This window comes from Lagenorhynchus albirostris, chromosome 15, assembly GCF_949774975.1.
Source record: "Lagenorhynchus albirostris chromosome 15, mLagAlb1.1, whole genome shotgun sequence".
Taxonomy (NCBI): domain Eukaryota; kingdom Metazoa; phylum Chordata; class Mammalia; order Artiodactyla; family Delphinidae; genus Lagenorhynchus; species Lagenorhynchus albirostris.
Window position 1 is genome coordinate 68,548,425 of NC_083109.1, and position 17,501 is coordinate 68,565,925.

Sequence of the window (17,501 nt, forward strand, 5' to 3'; positions counted from 1 at the left end):
ATAAAATATAAAGCTTGCAAGACAACATGTTTTGCTTATGAGTAAACTCAAATACAGCATTTTGTGTGGTTACCACTCAGTTACCTACTGTAGAAGAAAGGAGACGTAAACAAGAGAGGGGTACACAGGAGTTTTCTATTATATTAGTAGTATATACCTTAAGGTGAGGGGTGTGTGAGCGTTTTTTATATTACACTATAGATTTTCCTATGTTTCAATTTTTTTAAGAAACTTAAAGTTTCCAGAGATGTTTAAAGATTAAAATACTGTCCATCCAGCTGTGCTCGTCACTGTCTTTTCGGTGTTGTACACATCCTTGCTGTCCTGTAACTTCCACTTCTTGCTCTCAACTTGTCCCTTGGTCTGTAAACATATTCAAGTCTTTATAATCTTTAAAATAAATTCCTTTAAACTCCCATTCTCTTGGGGCTATTGTAGAATTTCTCTCTACTTTTAGAGTTCTTACAGAAATACTCTAGACTTGGAATCTCTGATACATCACTTCATTCCTCTGGAGTCTGGCTCCTGCTCACTTGACTAAAGTAGCTCTTACTAAGGGCACTGATCTTCTGTGTGCCAAATGCAGACTTTTTTTATTTTTAATTGTGGTTACAAAATAGACTTTTCCATTCTTATCTTAACCTGTATCTACATTTTTTATCATTGACCCCTTCCTTCTTTTTAAAGCTCTTTCATTCTTTCATTTTTCTTTGACCAGTTTTCAGATGTTACTCCCTCCCAAGGCTTTGTTTCATCTCTCTCCCCAGTTTTAGGTTCCATGTCTTCTGGATTTCTTCAGCTGATGTTGGGCCCTTCAAACTCAACATGTCCAGAATCGAACTCATTATCTTGCCACATGCCAGTTTCTCCTTCTGGATCCCATTGCTCAAAAGGTCGGCAACCCCATTCATCCAGTCACCCATCTAGAACTCTTAAAATCATGCTTAACTCTCCTTCTTCTTCATGCCTGCAGGCCACTGGTTTATCATGCCAGCTGATCTTAACTCCAGAACATCTCTCAGCTTTCCTCTCTCCTCTGCACTGCTGCCACCATTGACCTGGTTCAGACACTCACCACCTGGTCTAGAGCAACAGCCCTGTGAATGTCCTCTATAGTCGTCTCCCCACAGTCCCTACCCCAGAAACCAGTCATGATCCATACACTGCATTTGGTTGTGGTATTGCATTTGTCTTCTTTAACCTGCCATGCCCGTTCATTTACATGTTATCTTTGGCTGCTTTCCAGCTACTATGGTAAGTAGTTGCCACAGAGGCCATCTGGCTGGCAAAACCTAAAATCTTTGCTAATTGGACCTTTGCAGAAAACGTTTGCCAGCCCTTGGACTAGAGGCTAGAATAACTAAGGATGCTTTTTTTTAAGTTTTTTTGGCTGCGTTGGGTCTTCGTTGCTGCACACAGGCTTTCTCTACTTGCGGTGAGCGGGGGCTACTCTTCACTGTGGTGTGTGGGCTTCTCATTGTGGTGGCTTCTCTTGTTGTGGAGTGCGGACTCTAGGCACGTGGGCTTCAGTAGTTGTGGCTCGCGGGCTCTAGAGCACAGGCTCGGTAGTTGTGGCGCACAGGTTTAGTTGCTCTGCGGCATGTGGGGTCTTCCCGGACCAGGGCTCAAACCCATGTACCCTGCATTGGCAGGCGGATTCTTAACCACTGCGCCACCAGGGAAGTCCCTAAGGAAACATTTTTAACTTTCTCACTCAAGTACTGTTTGAAATTGTGCATCTAAGGTTCTCTCATATTCCCAATGATAACAGTTCATACTTCCTGGAAATACTATAAAACCTAAATACTGTTAACTTCTGAAGGTCTTTATTTTTGGTGAGATTGGAAGTCTTTAAGGCAGAAAGCACATATTTAGCCATTTTGTTACATGATACATATTTATTTAGGAAATTGTATGAATTTTCCTGGATCTAAATTCTTCCTGAATGAATTATGCAATTCCCTTGAATTATCACCAGTCTTTGCTCTACCCCACATATCTTCTTTCTGAATAGGTGCTACATAATGCACTACTATGTCCTTTTTTTTTTTTTCCTTTGGCCATGCCTCATGGCTTGCGGGATCTTAGTTCCCCAACCAGGAATTGAACCAGGGCCCTCAGCAGTGAAAGCGCAGAGTCCTAACCACTGGACCGCCAGGGAATTCCTTTTTTTTTTTTAATATTCTTTTTGAGGTATGGCACTAGAGCTGCCCTCAGTCTTCCTAAGGCAATTTTGTATGAGAGCAGGATGCTGATGGTATTTTGGACTTCAGATGTTTCTCAGTTAAGTTCAGTCTTCCAAATCTTAGTTTAAAATTTGTATTTTGCATTAACACTCAGTAATACTGAACTGTCCCCTTTCCTGGAAAAGTGTAATTATCATCTACTTAATGATGTTTCTATATGTTTGTCTTCCAGATCATTTGTAATGATGGCTTTTGGCTTCCTTATGTGTAAGGGAAATATATTATTTGACTTCTTCCAATTCTGAAGTAGTCTCTGACTCTGAAATGTTTTAGTCATGATTGCTGAGGAGTCCTGCACTTTTTATAATTTTAGTCAGGCTAGTAATCTCCCCACCCCCACCCTGACTCCCTATCCCACTCCCCTACTCTTAGATTTTTATTTTTCTATCTAAGCTGCAGTGTTTTTCATAACAAAAATGGCTTCGTGATCCAGCCTTGGTAAATGCAGCTTTATAAATGAGATAGCCTTTTAATTTAGGTTTTTGGGAAAGTGTCAAGTAGGTTCCAGATTAAAAATGGAATTTTAGCTAATAATTACTGATGGCATCTCTTATTTTCCTAAAATGCATGGGAGTACACGGCAAAAGGCAAATTTAGCACATTACCACCTCCAAACTAGGTCATGACCAGATTGTGAGAGAAAGTTTCACTAACATTAAAGGTGATAGAATTGGTTTGCCAAGTGTATTCTGCGGTTCTCTGGGGCTTTTTGCTTTTGATGTATTTGGGCATTAAAAAAAAAAAGAAAAACTTTAAGTAGTCCAATCTCTGTTTTTTTAATGGTTTCTTTCTTTGCTTTTATGTATAAAAAATTCTCATTCACAAGTAACTTCTTGGTTTCGTCTTAACACTGAATCATTTGGTATTGTTTTTGATAGGTTGTCCATTTAAAAAAATCTTTATAAAATATTGAATATTCCTTTTGCTGATTTAAAATGCTAACCGTTGACATATAACCTTAGGTAACATACTTGGGGCTGTTTCTGGATTACTTTTTCTGTTCAGTTGAAGTTCTTATGTACTCTGGTAGTACAGTGCTATTTAACTGTTACATGATAACAAGAGTTTGTTTAATCCTCTTATTTGTTTTACGTGAACTTTTAAATCACTTTAATCAAATTACAGACTCTTGTTAGTATTTTTTTATAATTGAATTAAACTTAAAAGGAACATTGTTATATATTCCTATTGAGGAACAAGTTTCTATACTTAATCAAGTTGTCTGCTATGGTCTGCAGTAAAGTTTAATCATATATGACTTTTTAAAGTATTTATGTTAGCTTTATTCCAACTTCCTTTATAGTTTTTTATTTTTTGGCTGTGTTGGATCTTCATTACTGCGTGTGGGCTTTCTCTAGTTGTGGCGAGCGGGGCTACTCTTCGTTGTGGTGTGCGGATTTCTCATTGTGGTGGCTTCTCTTGTTGAGGATCACGGGCTCTAGGCGCACGGACTTCAGTAGTTGCAGCATGCAGGCTCATGACTTGTGGCACGCGAGCCCTAGAGCACGCGGGCTTCAGTAGTTGCTGCACGTGAGCTCTAGTTGTGGCGCACGGGCTTAGTTGCTCTGTGGCATGTGGGATCTTCCGGGACCAGGGCTTGAACCTGTGTCCCCTGCATTGGCAGGCGGATTTTTAACCACTGCGCCACCAGGGAAGCCCCCCAACTTCCTTTATAGTTTTTGTGGCCATTACAATTAGGATCTTTTTTCATCCCATTTTGCTATAGTCCATGAGATGATGATGATGATGGCTTGATTGTTTTAGATTTGGAGAAAAGTGGATGGATTTGGGACTTCGTGATGTTTTGGTTTTGCTGTGCACAGGAGGGAATCAAGGATAAATGTTAGGTTTTAGGAAACTTACTGAGATGAGGAAAACTAGTAAAGAAGCAGGATTGTTTTTTCCTTTGGGAGGAGGCACCTGTAGGGGTATAATCTAGGAGCTGGCATCCTTTTTGAGATATCTAAATGGAGATTTAAAGTAAGCGATTTCGTATATGATTTCTAATTTTGTTCTTCTTGAGGGAGGCATGGTGGAATGACATGTGCTTTAGAGATAGGACTGAAAAATAATGAAAATCACTGATACACATTAATTAATGAAAATAATGGTCCTCATTTATTAAGTACCTAATCTGGATCAGATATGGTTCAAAGCACTTTTAATTATTAATCGTTTAATCCTCACAACTGTATGAGATAGGTACTGTTACTATTCCCACTTTACAGATGAAGAAACTAAGGCACAGAAAGATTGAGGATCTTACCTGTGGTCACATAGCTGGTAAATGGCAGAGCGGCTTTTAAACCCAAGCAGGCTGGCTTCAGAGTTTTGCTCTTAATTACTACACCAAACTGCCCTTCATGGAGCACTTATTTGAAACCGGCACTGAGCTACATACTTGGCATATGACAGTAGGTTAACTAAACAACCAGGTAAAGAAGTACGTACGTACTGTTTGTATCCCCATTTTGCAGGTTTGGTCATACAGCTACTGCATAGAGTCCAGACTTGAACCTGGGTATCTCTAGAGTTCCAGCCATGTTCTGAGCCACCTTGCTTTTTTACCTAATGATGAATCTTGCCTTTCTTACCTTATTTTCTACAACCTTTGAGCCTCGATTTCCTCATCCGTAAAGTGAAGGTAATGCCTGTGCTCTAGGGTTGTTTCAAGGATTCAGTGACAACATTGCACATAAAGCACGTGCTCCAGAGTGCCAAATGGTGTTGCTGACAGTGCAGGTGCTGGTCTGTAGATTTGCTTTTACCCAGTGAGACTGAGCGACATGTTAGTATCCTTTATTTCATGAGAAAAATCCTCCTCATGGGCACTGAAAGATGAAAAGCTTTACCTGGCAGCTTAAAACTGCCAAATGATTCTTAATCAGAGAGCAGAAGTCACAGTCACAGAACTTTATATCTATCTATCTATCTATATCTGTATATCTCTATTTGGTGAATTATGTATACATTTCTGGTCTCTGTCTAGTCCTTTTTTTTGCTACTCTTTCTAGCTCATCACCTTTTGCTGCTTAACAATTGTGCTTTGAGAGAAAATGATGCAAGATGAACCTGATTTTCCATATTAGCAATACCCTTATAGTGAGTGACACTTAACTTTCTGGGCTTACAATGCCTGGTGGTTGGTTCATTGCATCTGGGACGTGACTTGAGCATATGTATTACTGAGAAACACTACATATGATTCTGATTACTACTGTAGTAGAGAACTACAATATGAGCAACCCACTAGGGACAGTCTAAATGCAAACATCTTATGCAGGTTAATATTTCTGAGGATTTCCATCTACCAGATCCTTAAACTGAATGAGAGTAATGAATTTGGGAAAGCATTAGAAGCACTAAGACTGCCTGCCCTACATGCAGTACAATAACTAGATGGTAACATCAGTACGTAGCAGTAAGTCTAAGACAGGATTATGTGACCAGTCATTAATGTCTTCAAATGTCAGCAGTTGATTTTTTAATCATAACTTTGATCTTCAGCATATCAACCATTTTTCTGTTGTCTTCTAATAAACATGGCTATTAAGGCATTTTTATGAAGGAGAGTAGAACTAAAATTATTTTTACTTGCATGTAGTATTTTTCAGATTGAATATGAACACTAATGAAATGGAAATATAATGGAAAAGGCTTTATAATTCTTATAAACTTGTTGTAATACCCAAAACAGTTGTGAAAAAGCTATTCTCAAAAAGTGTGGATAGAAAAGGATTCCTAATATATTTCTAATACATTTTATCAAGTTTGGCCTGTTCACTTGTCTTTAACCGTTTATATCCCAGCCCCTTCTTTCCCATGTTGGGCCTCCAAGCCTGGGTTGCTCCATTATCCTAATCCATCATTACTACCTTGTCCTTCCTGACTCCAAATTCTTTACTTGGCTGATATGTTAACAATTCACTCATTCAAATATTTATTGAGGAACTCTTATGTTCCAGGTACTGCTCTAGGCTCTTGGAATAACATCAATGAAGAAAGCAGCAAAATTCCCTGCCTATGTGGAATTAATTATTGGATATGGAAAATTGGTGGCTGAGATAGAACGAATGCCTTTGTAATTATACTGCCAAGTATTACAGCTTGTTGATGTTGAGGAGCCATGTACATTTATAATATATTCATCAGTTTTCCAAACATTTCATACATTTTTGTGCTTCTTCTTTATTCTAGATATAAACCACAATACTTCAGGATCCCATTATGAAAATTCGCAGCGGGGACCTGTGTCTTCTACAAGTGACTCTAGCACAAACTGTAAGAATGCTGTTGTAAACGACTCACCTGAAAAAGAAGCATGGCCCTCAGTCCCTGGCAGTGATCTAGAGTTGGCTTCAGAATGTGTGGATGCTGATTCTGCCTCCAGTTCTGAATCAGAGAGAAACATCACTATCATGGCTTCAGGGAGCACAGGTGGTGAAAATGATGGCCTTCGGAATAGCACTGGACTTGGATCCCAAAACAAGTTTGTGGTTGGTAGCAGCAGCAATAATGTGGGCCATGGAAGTAGTACTGGGCCATGGGGTTTTTCCCATGGAGCCATAATAAGCACATGTCAGGTCTCTGTGGATGCTCCTGAAAGCAAATCAGAAAGTAGCAACAATAGAATGAATGCTTGGGGCACTGTAAGTTCTTCATCAAATGGAGGGTTAAATCCAAGCACTTTGAATTCAGCTAGCAACCATGGTGCCTGGCCAGTGTTAGAGAACAACGGACTTGCCCTAAAAGGGCCTGTAGGGAGTGGTAGTTCTGGCATCAATATTCAGTGCAGTACCTTAGGCCAGATGCCTAACAATCAGAGTATTAACTCTAAAGTGGGTGGTTCTTCTACCCATGGTACCTGGGGAAGCCTTCAGGAAACTTGTGAATCTGAAGTAAGTGGTACACAGAAGGTTTCATTCAGTGGTCAACCTCAAAATATTACCACTGAAATGACTGGACCAAATAACACTACTAACTTTGTGACCTCTAGTTTACCAAACTCCGGTTCAGTACAGAATAATGAGCTGCCTAGTAATACAGGGGCCTGGCGTGTGAGCACAATGAATCATCCTCAGATACAGGCTCCGTCGGTTGTAAATGGCACTTCCCTTTCTCACCTTAGCAATGGAGAGTCAAAAAGTGGAGGCTCTTATGGTACTACATGGGGTGCCTATGGTTCTAATTACTCTGGAGACAAATGTTCAAGCCCTAATGGCCAAGCTAATGGTGACACTGTGAATGCAACTCTAATGCAGCCTGGCATAAATGGGCCTATGGGCACTAACTTTCAAGTTAACACAAATAAAGGAGGAGGTGTGTGGGAGTCTGGGGCAGTGAATTCCCAGAGTGCATCATGGGGAAATGGTGCAAATTCTGGAGGAAGTCGAAGAGGATGGGGAACTCCTGCACAAAACACTGGCACTAATATACCCAGCGTGGAATGGAGCAAACTGCCTAGCAATCAGCATTCCAGTGACAGTGCAAATGGCAATGGTAAGAAGTTTACAAACGGATGGAAATCTACTGAGGAAGAGGATCAGGGTTCTGCCACATCTCAGACAAATGAGCAAAACAGTGTGTGGGCCAAAACGGGAGGTACAGTGGAGAGTGAAGGTAGTACAGAAAGCACTGGACGCCTTGAGGAAAAAGTAACTGGGGAAAATCAGAGTAGAGATAGAAGAAAAATCGATCAGCACACATTACTCCAAAGCATTGTAAACAGAACTGACTTAGATCCACGTGTCCTATCCAACTCTGGTTGGGGACAGACTCCTATTAAGCAGAATACTGCCTGGGATACCGAAACATCACCTAGAGGGGAAAGAAAGACTGACAATGGGACAGAGGCCTGGGGAAGCTCTGCAACACAGACTTTTAACTCAGGGGCATGTACAGATAAGACTAGCCCTAGTAGTAATGATACCTCATCTGTATCGGGGTGGGGAGATCCCAAACCTACTCTGAGGTGGGGAGATTCCAAAGGCTCAAACTGCCAGGGGGGATGGGAAGATGATTCTGCTGCTACAGGAATGGCCAAGAGCAATCAGTGGGGGAATTGCAAAGAAGAGAAGTCTGCATGGAATGATTCGCAAAAGAACAAACAGGGATGGGGTGATGGACAAAAATCAAACCAAGGTTGGTCCGTTTCTGCCAGTGATAACTGGGGAGAAACTTCAAGGAGTAACCATTGGGGTGAGGCTAATAAGAAATCTAGCTCAGGAGGTAGTGACAGTGATAGGTCCGTTTCTGGTTGGAACGAACTTGGTAAAACTAGTTCTTTTACTTGGGGAAATAACATAAATCCAAATAATTCATCAGGATGGGATGAATCTTCTAAACCGAATCCTTCCCAGGGATGGGGAGATCCTCCAAAGTCTAATCAGTCTCTAGGTTGGGGAGATTCGTCAAAGCCAGTCAGTTCTCCAGACTGGAACAAGCAACAAGATGTCGGATCTTGGGGAATCCCATCAGCTACAGGCAAACCTCCTGGTACAGGCTGGCTGGGAGGACCTATACCAGCCCCAACAAAAGAAGAAGAGCCCACGGGCTGGGAGGAACCATCCCCAGAATCCATACGTCGCAAAATGGAGATCGATGATGGAACTTCAGCTTGGGGAGATCCAAGCAAATACAACTACAAAAATGTGAACATGTGGAACAAAAATGTCCCAAACGGCAGCAGCCGTTCAGACCAGCAAGCACAGGTACATCAGCTGCTGCCGTCTGCAAGTGCCATCTCAAACAAGGAGGCGAGCAGTGGCTCTGGTGAGTTTTTATTTTATGGGGTCTGTGTTACAAAGTACTTCACAGTATTGTGAACCTTGTTTCAAGTTACTGTTATTACAAAACTTGTCTAACGAAGTATTTGGATGTGCACACAAAGCTTTTTTTAACTCTAATCCAGGAGAAGTTTATAGGGAAGAAAATTATGGGGAAGGTGTTTACCATCAGGGAACAGAGCTCTGCCTTTGGCAGTGTTGGCTGTGAATCCCACATACTCCATTCTCCGTTAGGAACGCTGTAGAAGGCAGAATTGGAAAAGTGATGTCAAGCTGGAATGCTGTACACTTTTTTCAGTTCTTCTGAGTCAAGCCATCACGTTTTGGTTTTATTATTTGACTAAAATATCCCCAGAAATAAAACAAGTATCTAATAAGCACAGTGCTCTCTAAGAAACTAGGTACTATATTTGGCCTTAGAAGGAATTTACTTAAGTAGGCATGAAATCTAAGTCTATTGGATATAGCATGTATGTATGCTTGCTTAAAACATTTAATAATATCTTTCTAGTATATTCCACTTTCGTCTTATAGCAAGGAACTAATTCCTATCCTCTGCAAATTATCTTGACAATGACATTTTTCATTAGTTGTCATTGAGATGTGTTGCCTTTGTGAATGGAGGTTTTATTGAATAATCCATTGGATGTAGAGACAGAAGTGTTTTCATGAACTAACCCTTCAGCACCTAACTTTTTTTCTGAGTATTATTAATTTAGATATAATTCTTAGAAAAAACAGGTATGTATCTAAGGGGAAGGCTGTTTTGGTTCTTTTAAACAACGTGTTTATGGCTTGGCTTTGCCTTGCTTCGGACAACCTAATAAATTTTTTAAGAAGCATTGTTCAGCATGTATAAAAGTAGGATGCCTACCTATTATTAGTCTTACAGTAAATTGCTTTTTCCAGAACAGTGATGTTGAAAGGTTGTACGTATAGTAAAAATTTTATACACATACTGTACCCAGCTTGATCACCTGCTTTAATTCACTAGGTTTGACTCAGAATGACTTGACTTTTCCAGGAGTTAAATTCATCTTCAAAGGAGGATGACTTGCCATAATTAAGGTTATTCAAAAGAATCTGCTGTACACCCAGAGGGCAATTCTGAAAGAAGAGGTGAAAAAAAAATTCATACCATATAGTTAAATTATAATAATGGGAAATTATGTGTCTTCTTTACATAAAACAGATGCCATCCTTTCTGCCTATCACAACATTATTATTTAATACATAAATGTGAAGGTCGTCTTCTTTGGTTCCCTAAGTATTCCTTATTGCCTCTACCGTGTGCTGATGACTTCTTCCCCACACTTTCTAAAGGCTGGGGTGAGCCCTGGGGTGAGACTTCTACTCCAGCCACAACTGTGGATAATGGCACTTCAGCATGGGGTAAACCCATAGACAGTGGCCCCAGCTGGGGCGAACCCATTGCTGCGGCATCCAGCACATCCACGTGGGGCTCCAGCTCTGCTGGTCCACAAGCATTAAGCAAATCTGGTAAGTTATTGATAACTCCTGGCTGTAGCAGTGGTGAGCTCATTGACTGTAATTAAGTAATTGGATAATGCTTATGTCATTGATAATGTGTCCGTGTATTATCATACTGGATGATTTCACTATTTGTTTGGCTCTTTGAACTTGTTAATGTGGTTTGCTTTTTTACCTTTCTGAATTTTCCTATCTTTTCTTTTTCTTAGAAGTGTATAACTATTAATGATTTGCATGTACTTCACCAAATCTAAATTATATTTTATCAAACTGGATTATTTAGAAATAGTCGAGCAACTTTCATGCTATCCAGCACGAGAGACTGAGTATAATAGTCATGGGGACATATGTCCAAACTCTCTGGCTCAGGTTCCAGACAATTCCCTGAATATGACACAGAAAATGAACAGAGTTCAGGAAGGACCCTCAATATTCAGATGAACATTGTCACTATTCCCATAGGAATTCCAAAGGCCGAGTATAGTGATGAAATACTTTCTGCTTTTGACTTGCTATGCTTTGGGGCCATTCTCCTTAAAAATATGTATTAAAATTAATTTTTAAAAATTCTGTTCGTCCTCTTGGCCCTGTGCGTCACCATGCAGCTTGCTAAGCAAGTACGAACAAGAGTGCCACCGATGTCCCATGTTTAGGAACCCTCTGACTTGTAAAAGCATGGCAGGTGTTTTATTGAAAATTTTAATAAAAATAAATTCTTGTTTAATGTAGCTTTTGGCTCAGCATATAACATACATTTTTGCCGTGCAGATCTGGTAAGGGAGATAAAAGAGGGTTTTTTAGGTTCTCCCCCTGCTCTGCCTGCTTAATGAATGCTCAGCCTCCAGAAAGAATTGTTTGATTAAAGCATGTTTCTCTTTATCACAAATCCACAATCAGGGCCAAAATCTATGCAAGATGGCTGGTGTGGTGATGATATGCCATTGCCTGGAAATCGCCCCACTGGCTGGGAAGAGGAAGAGGATGTAGAGATTGGAATGTGGAATAGTAATTCATCTCAAGAGCTTAATTCATCTTTAAATTGGCCACCATATACAAAGAAAATGTCGTCGAAGGTAAACATTTCAAGGGCAAAGCCCTTGAAACTTTAAATTCCAAAGGTAGTTTACCCACAGAAAATTAATGTTCTGCCTACCCGTTTAATGCAATCAGTATAGTCCATGCAGTCCCCAACTTAGGTAGAACCTCTTGTATGGGCAGCCACCTAGAAAAACATAAGACTACAGGAACTTCCTTTCTCCCCACTGCTACAGCTTGGGATTTCTCTCCTCCTCCCCCTCCACCAGTGCTGCCTGGGACAACCCCTCACCCCAGGGTGGTACCTGCAGTGCTGAGGATGAAGAGAAGGGCAAATCTCCATGTCGACTCTTTCCATCCCACTGCCAGTTCGTCTCCCATTCCACCTCCTCACCTGGAGTCCCCGACCTCCTCATTACCCAGAGTTACCATCCTCCTTATTCATCCCCCATCTTTGTCCCTTCTCCACCCTGAAAGGTCCTGTGACAAAAATCCCTAGGAATGAGTAGAGTTTTGTTTTGCTTTTAAATGTGGACACATCTTATCCCAAACCTGGCTGTTCATCAGAATTGTATGACATTTGTTTAAAAAGTATAATATCCTATACCCTAGGCTACTGTTGTTTTGGAAATTGGACCAAGTTTCTTGTCCTAAACAAGCTCTCTGAATGTTTCTGATGCAGAGCCAGGTTTGAGAACACTGGTGTCAGATTTTCTTGGGGACCATTTTGAAAATATGTGCCTAATCTCCCAGGTGATTCTAATATATCCTCTCGACCCTATTTGAGAACAGTTTGTTTTTGAGGGACCTTAGAAGTCAAATACCTAGTAGCTCACTGCCAGGGTCCCTCCCTTTTGATCCTGGGATTCTAAGTCTAGGACCTGCCATTTTCATTTAAAAAATTTTTCATTTGGCTGAATTTGCCTATTGCCTCACCATATAGCTTATGAAGTGCTTCCCCATATTTTACATAAATCATTTGATCCTCATAACCTTCTGAGATAGAATACTAATGAGGAATTTGAGACTGGAAAAAGTGGTGACTTGCCCAAAGTTGCATAACTAGTAAGTGACAGAGCAAGGACTTAAGTTTAGGTCTTCCAATTCCAAACCCTGTGTTCTTCCCACTGGACCATGCTGTTTTGTGACTTTGTCTTTCCTTACAGGGTCTGAGTGGCAAAAAAAGGAGAAGGGAAAGGGTGTGTAGCCTTTTTACTCTTTCTCCTTTGTTTCTACTAGTAAAAATCTTTTAGAAAGCAACTGCAAATATTTATTTAGCCTCTGCTGTGTGCCAGGTACTGTGCTTGGTGCTGGGGGTTCAGAAACACTAGGATAAGAGCATACCTTCAAGGAGCTCAGGGTCTAGTATGGGGCATTAAGAGTTGCTCTAAGGAGTGTTAGCTTGAATTTGGAAGATGCCTCGGGGTGGGGTGTGTTAGGGAAAGTGTTAGGCTGATGTTACTAAAATAACAGAATTTTAGAGAAGAGGTGTGACAATCTAATCTGTAGTTAGATTAGGGGCAGATACCAGAGTGTTTTGAGTAACATGCCAGAGAATTTGAGCTTCATTTTGTATAAAATATGGAGCCAGTCAAGTTGAATAGAAGGCAACATCAGTTTGGTTTTTAAAATTAATTTCTTTAAAGAAAGCTAACCAGTGATAGTATGAAAGATAAATTGGAACAGAGGAGAGACCAGAGTTAGTGATCTTAGTTCGGAAGCTTCTGCATTCATTCTGGTTAGAAAGGACAGCCTGAATTGGGAAGCAAGAATAAATGTTTAGTAGAAGGGATTGTTGTGAGAGACATTTGGAATAAAAGAGACAGGTATTGGCAACCAGTTAGGCATGGGGTGGGGGTGAAAAAGGAAAAGGAATCAAAGCCCACTTCAGAAACCTTGGAAAGGGTTAGATGCTTGCTTCAGAGACCTGCAGTTAGGGGGAAATTACGAAGCTGTGTTCTGTTCCACAGTCAGAAGGAATAGGTAGTAGCAATGGGAAAGGGAAATGAAGGCAACAAACTGAGAATTGTTCTGTGATCCTCACGTTAATGGGAGGCCTTGGTCTCTATGGCTTCCAGCCTCCCTGTCTACCAAACTGCTAATCACGGATCATTTTTTCTCTGAAGTCATGTCTCCAAGTAGTTTCCGTACCTCCCATACCCTAAGCAGCCACAGAAAGCCAACACCAAGTAGGAGGAATCCCAGCTTTAGTTGCTGCTGGGGATATTGTGTTCTTGGCAGCATAAATTGGAATTTTAAAATACTCTTTCATATGGAAGCATATGGTGTTTTTTCAGTACAGTGCACATAGCATAATTAAATTATGGGTTTAATTGGTTTCTTTGGACTAACCTGAAACCTGGTGACTCTTCTTACTTTGGTTTTGTGTGAGAATTCTACAAATCCAAATTATAATTAATCTTTTAGGACACAGTTCATTTATAAATTGGAAACTGTCTGATGAACAGTTCTCCATTATCCAGAGGACTTTTTAACTTTTTGTGGGTCATCAAGGCCCTTTGCTTCTGTCTTTTCCTTCTGACTGCTTGCCTTTAGAGATTTCTCTGTGCATTACAGCTATACCAGAGGACTGGAGCAAAGGAAGTTGAAAATCAAATAAGTTGATTTTTAATTATGAACAACTCTGTGAGAGGAGTTGGTTGGAGGAGAAATTTATTGGCTAAAAATGAGAGTTGGGAATTGTCTTGAAGTTTTATTAATCCATCACTATACCCAGATAAATAGAGATGGCCATGGCATCTTTCTACTCTTTTATTTTACAAAGGGAATGATGAAAGGTGGAAACAAACAAGAAGAAGCATGGATAAATCCATTTGTTAAACAGTTTTCAAATATCAGTTTTTCGGTAAGTATGTTTTCTTGGCAACCTCCTTCCCTTTTAATGGCGATCCATAAACTTACCCTAATACCCTAATTTCATTTTTTTGTTTTCTTAACAAATAATTATTTTGAGTCCTTATGAATATGCTGAGGTTAGAATAAAATTTTCCATGATGTCTTCTTTATTTTTACAGTTTTAGCTAAAAACATGGATCACGTATCTTTTTTTTTTAGTCTTATTTAAAAAAAATTTTTTTTTATCATATTAGGCAGTGAAAAATGAAGTTTTATGATCCACTTAAATTTCACAAATAAGGAAATAAAGTAAAATTCTTCACTTTTAATTTATTTTCATTGATAAATTAAGGTCTACTAACATGCTACTTTTTCCTTCTTCAGAGAGACTCACCAGAAGAAAATGTACAGAGCAATAAGATGGACCTTTCTGGAGGTAAGAAAAAATTAAATCAGTTTGAGTTTTGTATTCATCATTGATGGAGAAACTTATCTGACATGATCCTACTGAAAGAGCACTGACCTTGACCAGGAGACGGAGACCTGGGTTTCTGTTTCAGTGTTCCTATTCTCTCTAGCATACATTAGAATGTGGGGGTTTTCTGAGTTAGTATGCCTTTTAAAGTGTAAATCACTGTGCAGATCTAAGGTAGTGACACTGTTAGCCTTTGATTACCTCAAATTTAGTCCTGTCAAGAATAAGTTATCCAGGTTGAGTGATATAGTCTTCTTAATTTAGGGAGCAATGTGTACAAAGACCCAGATACATGATAGAGATATCTTAAACCATACTGGGGAAATGGCAAGTAGTTCCATGCAGTGGAAGAAGAAATATAAATTGGTTGTGGTGGTGGGAGTGTGGTGACGGTGAAAACTTTACTTAGGTGAGGTTGCCAGAAAACTAGGTAGGTGCTAAATCATGAGGAGCTTGGGTGTCTGAGCTTTATTCTGAAAGTATGGGATTAAAGAACTTTAAGCCAGGAGAATGAAATGATTTGGTCTTATGTTTTACAAAAATAATCATGGCTGTAGATTGAAAATAACTTGGGACAGAAAACATTGGCAGCAGAGGAAGACTAAAAGATACTAAACATAGCAAAACCAGTTAGAGATTTGTTGCTGTAGCCAGTGAGAATTTTCAAAGCTCTAAACTAAGACAGTTGGTGGGAAGAATCTTAATTCAGTGTAGATACAGGAATTAGAATCAATAGAAGTTGATAACTGGCTTGAATCGATCTGCTATGGAGGATGAGGGTGAGGGTGTGGTGAAAGATAATTCCCAGCTTTCTTGCCTGGGCAGTTTAGTATGTGGTACTGTTGTTGTTGTATTAGTCTGAGTCCAGGCAGAAGAGAGAAACTACATAGTAGTTTGAACAGGGAAAGTTTAATACAAATGTAAAGAATCACTATTAGACTAATGAGGGATTGGCTAGGAAGAGATAATAACGAGACTCCTCAAGAATATATGAATATATGAATAGCAGATACAAGGAGTAACCTAAAGACTAAACTATAAACTCAACAGCGTAAACAGCTGTTCAACAGCTTAAAAAGTGAAAAAAGGGAAGAGAAAAGAAGATGGCCTATACAGATAAGCAACAGATAACATGCAAAACTACTGCCATCCTTATTTCTGTAATTGGTCACAAGCTCTCGTTGGTATCTTTGGCTTCCTTCTTTTACTACCCATTCCATACTTCCCCACTGTCAGCCAGCACCTCAGCTGCTCTGGGTTCTTTTGCTGGTGGAGTGACCCAAACCTTCATTCCTGCAGGGTCTGAGCCCTCAGTCATCTTTGCTTTTTTGGTTGTTATAGTTTTTTCATTAACCTTTACTACTGGGCATGGAATTACTAAGAAGCACCCCCAGACGCACACACCCACCCCCTGCCCACCTGCCCGGATTCCAGAGTCTTTGCTACCTTCGTTTTGTAGCAGGAAACCAGGTCCCCCTTGGTAATCAGAGTCAGTCACTCCAGCCAGCAGGTGAGCCCCCCGCCCCCTTGCCAGCTGGTTCAGTGACATCGGTTCTTAACTGTATCCTGTAGGACAGAAGCCCATCCTTTTAGAATGTTGTCTTTCAGCGTGCTTTGTAACTGGGTCTTCAGGAACCACTTGTACCTGTCAGTTTGGCTAGCTACTTTTGGGTGATGATACATGTGGTAAGACCAGTTAGTTAAGCCCATTACTCTACTTCCTTTACTATGAAATGAGTTCCTTGATCAGACACAGTGCTGTGAGGGGTGATGGATAAGGCCTTTTGTGAGACCATGGATGGCAGGGGGGGGAAGTCCGTATCCAGAATATGCATCTATTCCTGTGATGACAAGGCTCTGCCTCCTCCATGGCTCACTGAATGGCAGAGAAGTTGCTGTGCTGCTGTGCTGTTGGAACTTTCTGGAAATCTACCCTTCTAGGGTGCTGGGAAAAGCTGTTCATGGAGAGATGTCTCACCTTAGACACTCTGCTACAAAGCTGCCTGGAGGTATGTGGGAATGCTGGGAGAAGCTGGCCTCCGAGTGAGGCTGATCACCCTGTACTGCAAGTGTAGGGCAGGAGAAGCTGGAAGCACTGCCAAAGCCGCCAAGGGCACGTAGGCAAAACTTCCGCCTGCAGTGTCTCTCCAGCGCCCTCTATTGACAAAGCCTCAGTGCCAACTGGTGAAAGAAAAAAATGTAGAGCCCAGATACTTTCACAGAGCAGTCAGAAAGTGTGAATTTGGAGCTGAGAGACAATAAATCAATAACTGGGCGTTATTTGAGATAGGAAATATAGTAGGGGAAACAGGTTTGATAGACAAGGTTACTGAGTTTAAAGTTGCTATGAAAACCATGTGGTGACGTCCAGTAAGCAGTAGAAAATCTGGATGTGGAGCTTAGAAGAGATAGGGCTGGAGATAATAAGTGTAACTAGACACTGACGGTAGTACAGCCTCAAAAAATAGGTTGACTGGGGAATTCCCTAGTCGTCCAGCGGTTAGGACTCCAAGCTTTCACGGCCAAGGGCCTGGGTTCAATCCCTGGTCAGGGAACTAAGATCCTACAAGCTGCTCCAGCACGGCCAGGAAGAAAAAAAAGGTTAAAAAGTTT

The 17,501-nt window shown here is 40.6% G+C and overlaps 1 protein-coding gene across 3 annotated transcripts in view; it reads left to right on the top strand.

Annotated features, from left to right (window-relative positions):
* TNRC6A (trinucleotide repeat containing adaptor 6A) overlaps window positions 1-17,501 on the top strand; it is a 97,222-nt gene that overhangs the window by 49,920 nt on the left and 29,801 nt on the right. For all 3 annotated transcript variants that reach the window (XM_060124695.1, XM_060124693.1, XM_060124694.1), the window contains 6 exons: window positions 6,444-9,017; window positions 10,355-10,531; window positions 11,420-11,595; window positions 12,724-12,756; window positions 14,343-14,423; window positions 14,798-14,849. In XM_060124695.1, the coding sequence (XP_059980678.1) occupies window positions 6,444-9,017; window positions 10,355-10,531; window positions 11,420-11,595; window positions 12,724-12,756; window positions 14,343-14,423; window positions 14,798-14,849 (3,093 nt within the window). The remainder of the gene's footprint in view (window positions 1-6,443; window positions 9,018-10,354; window positions 10,532-11,419; window positions 11,596-12,723; window positions 12,757-14,342; window positions 14,424-14,797; window positions 14,850-17,501) is intronic.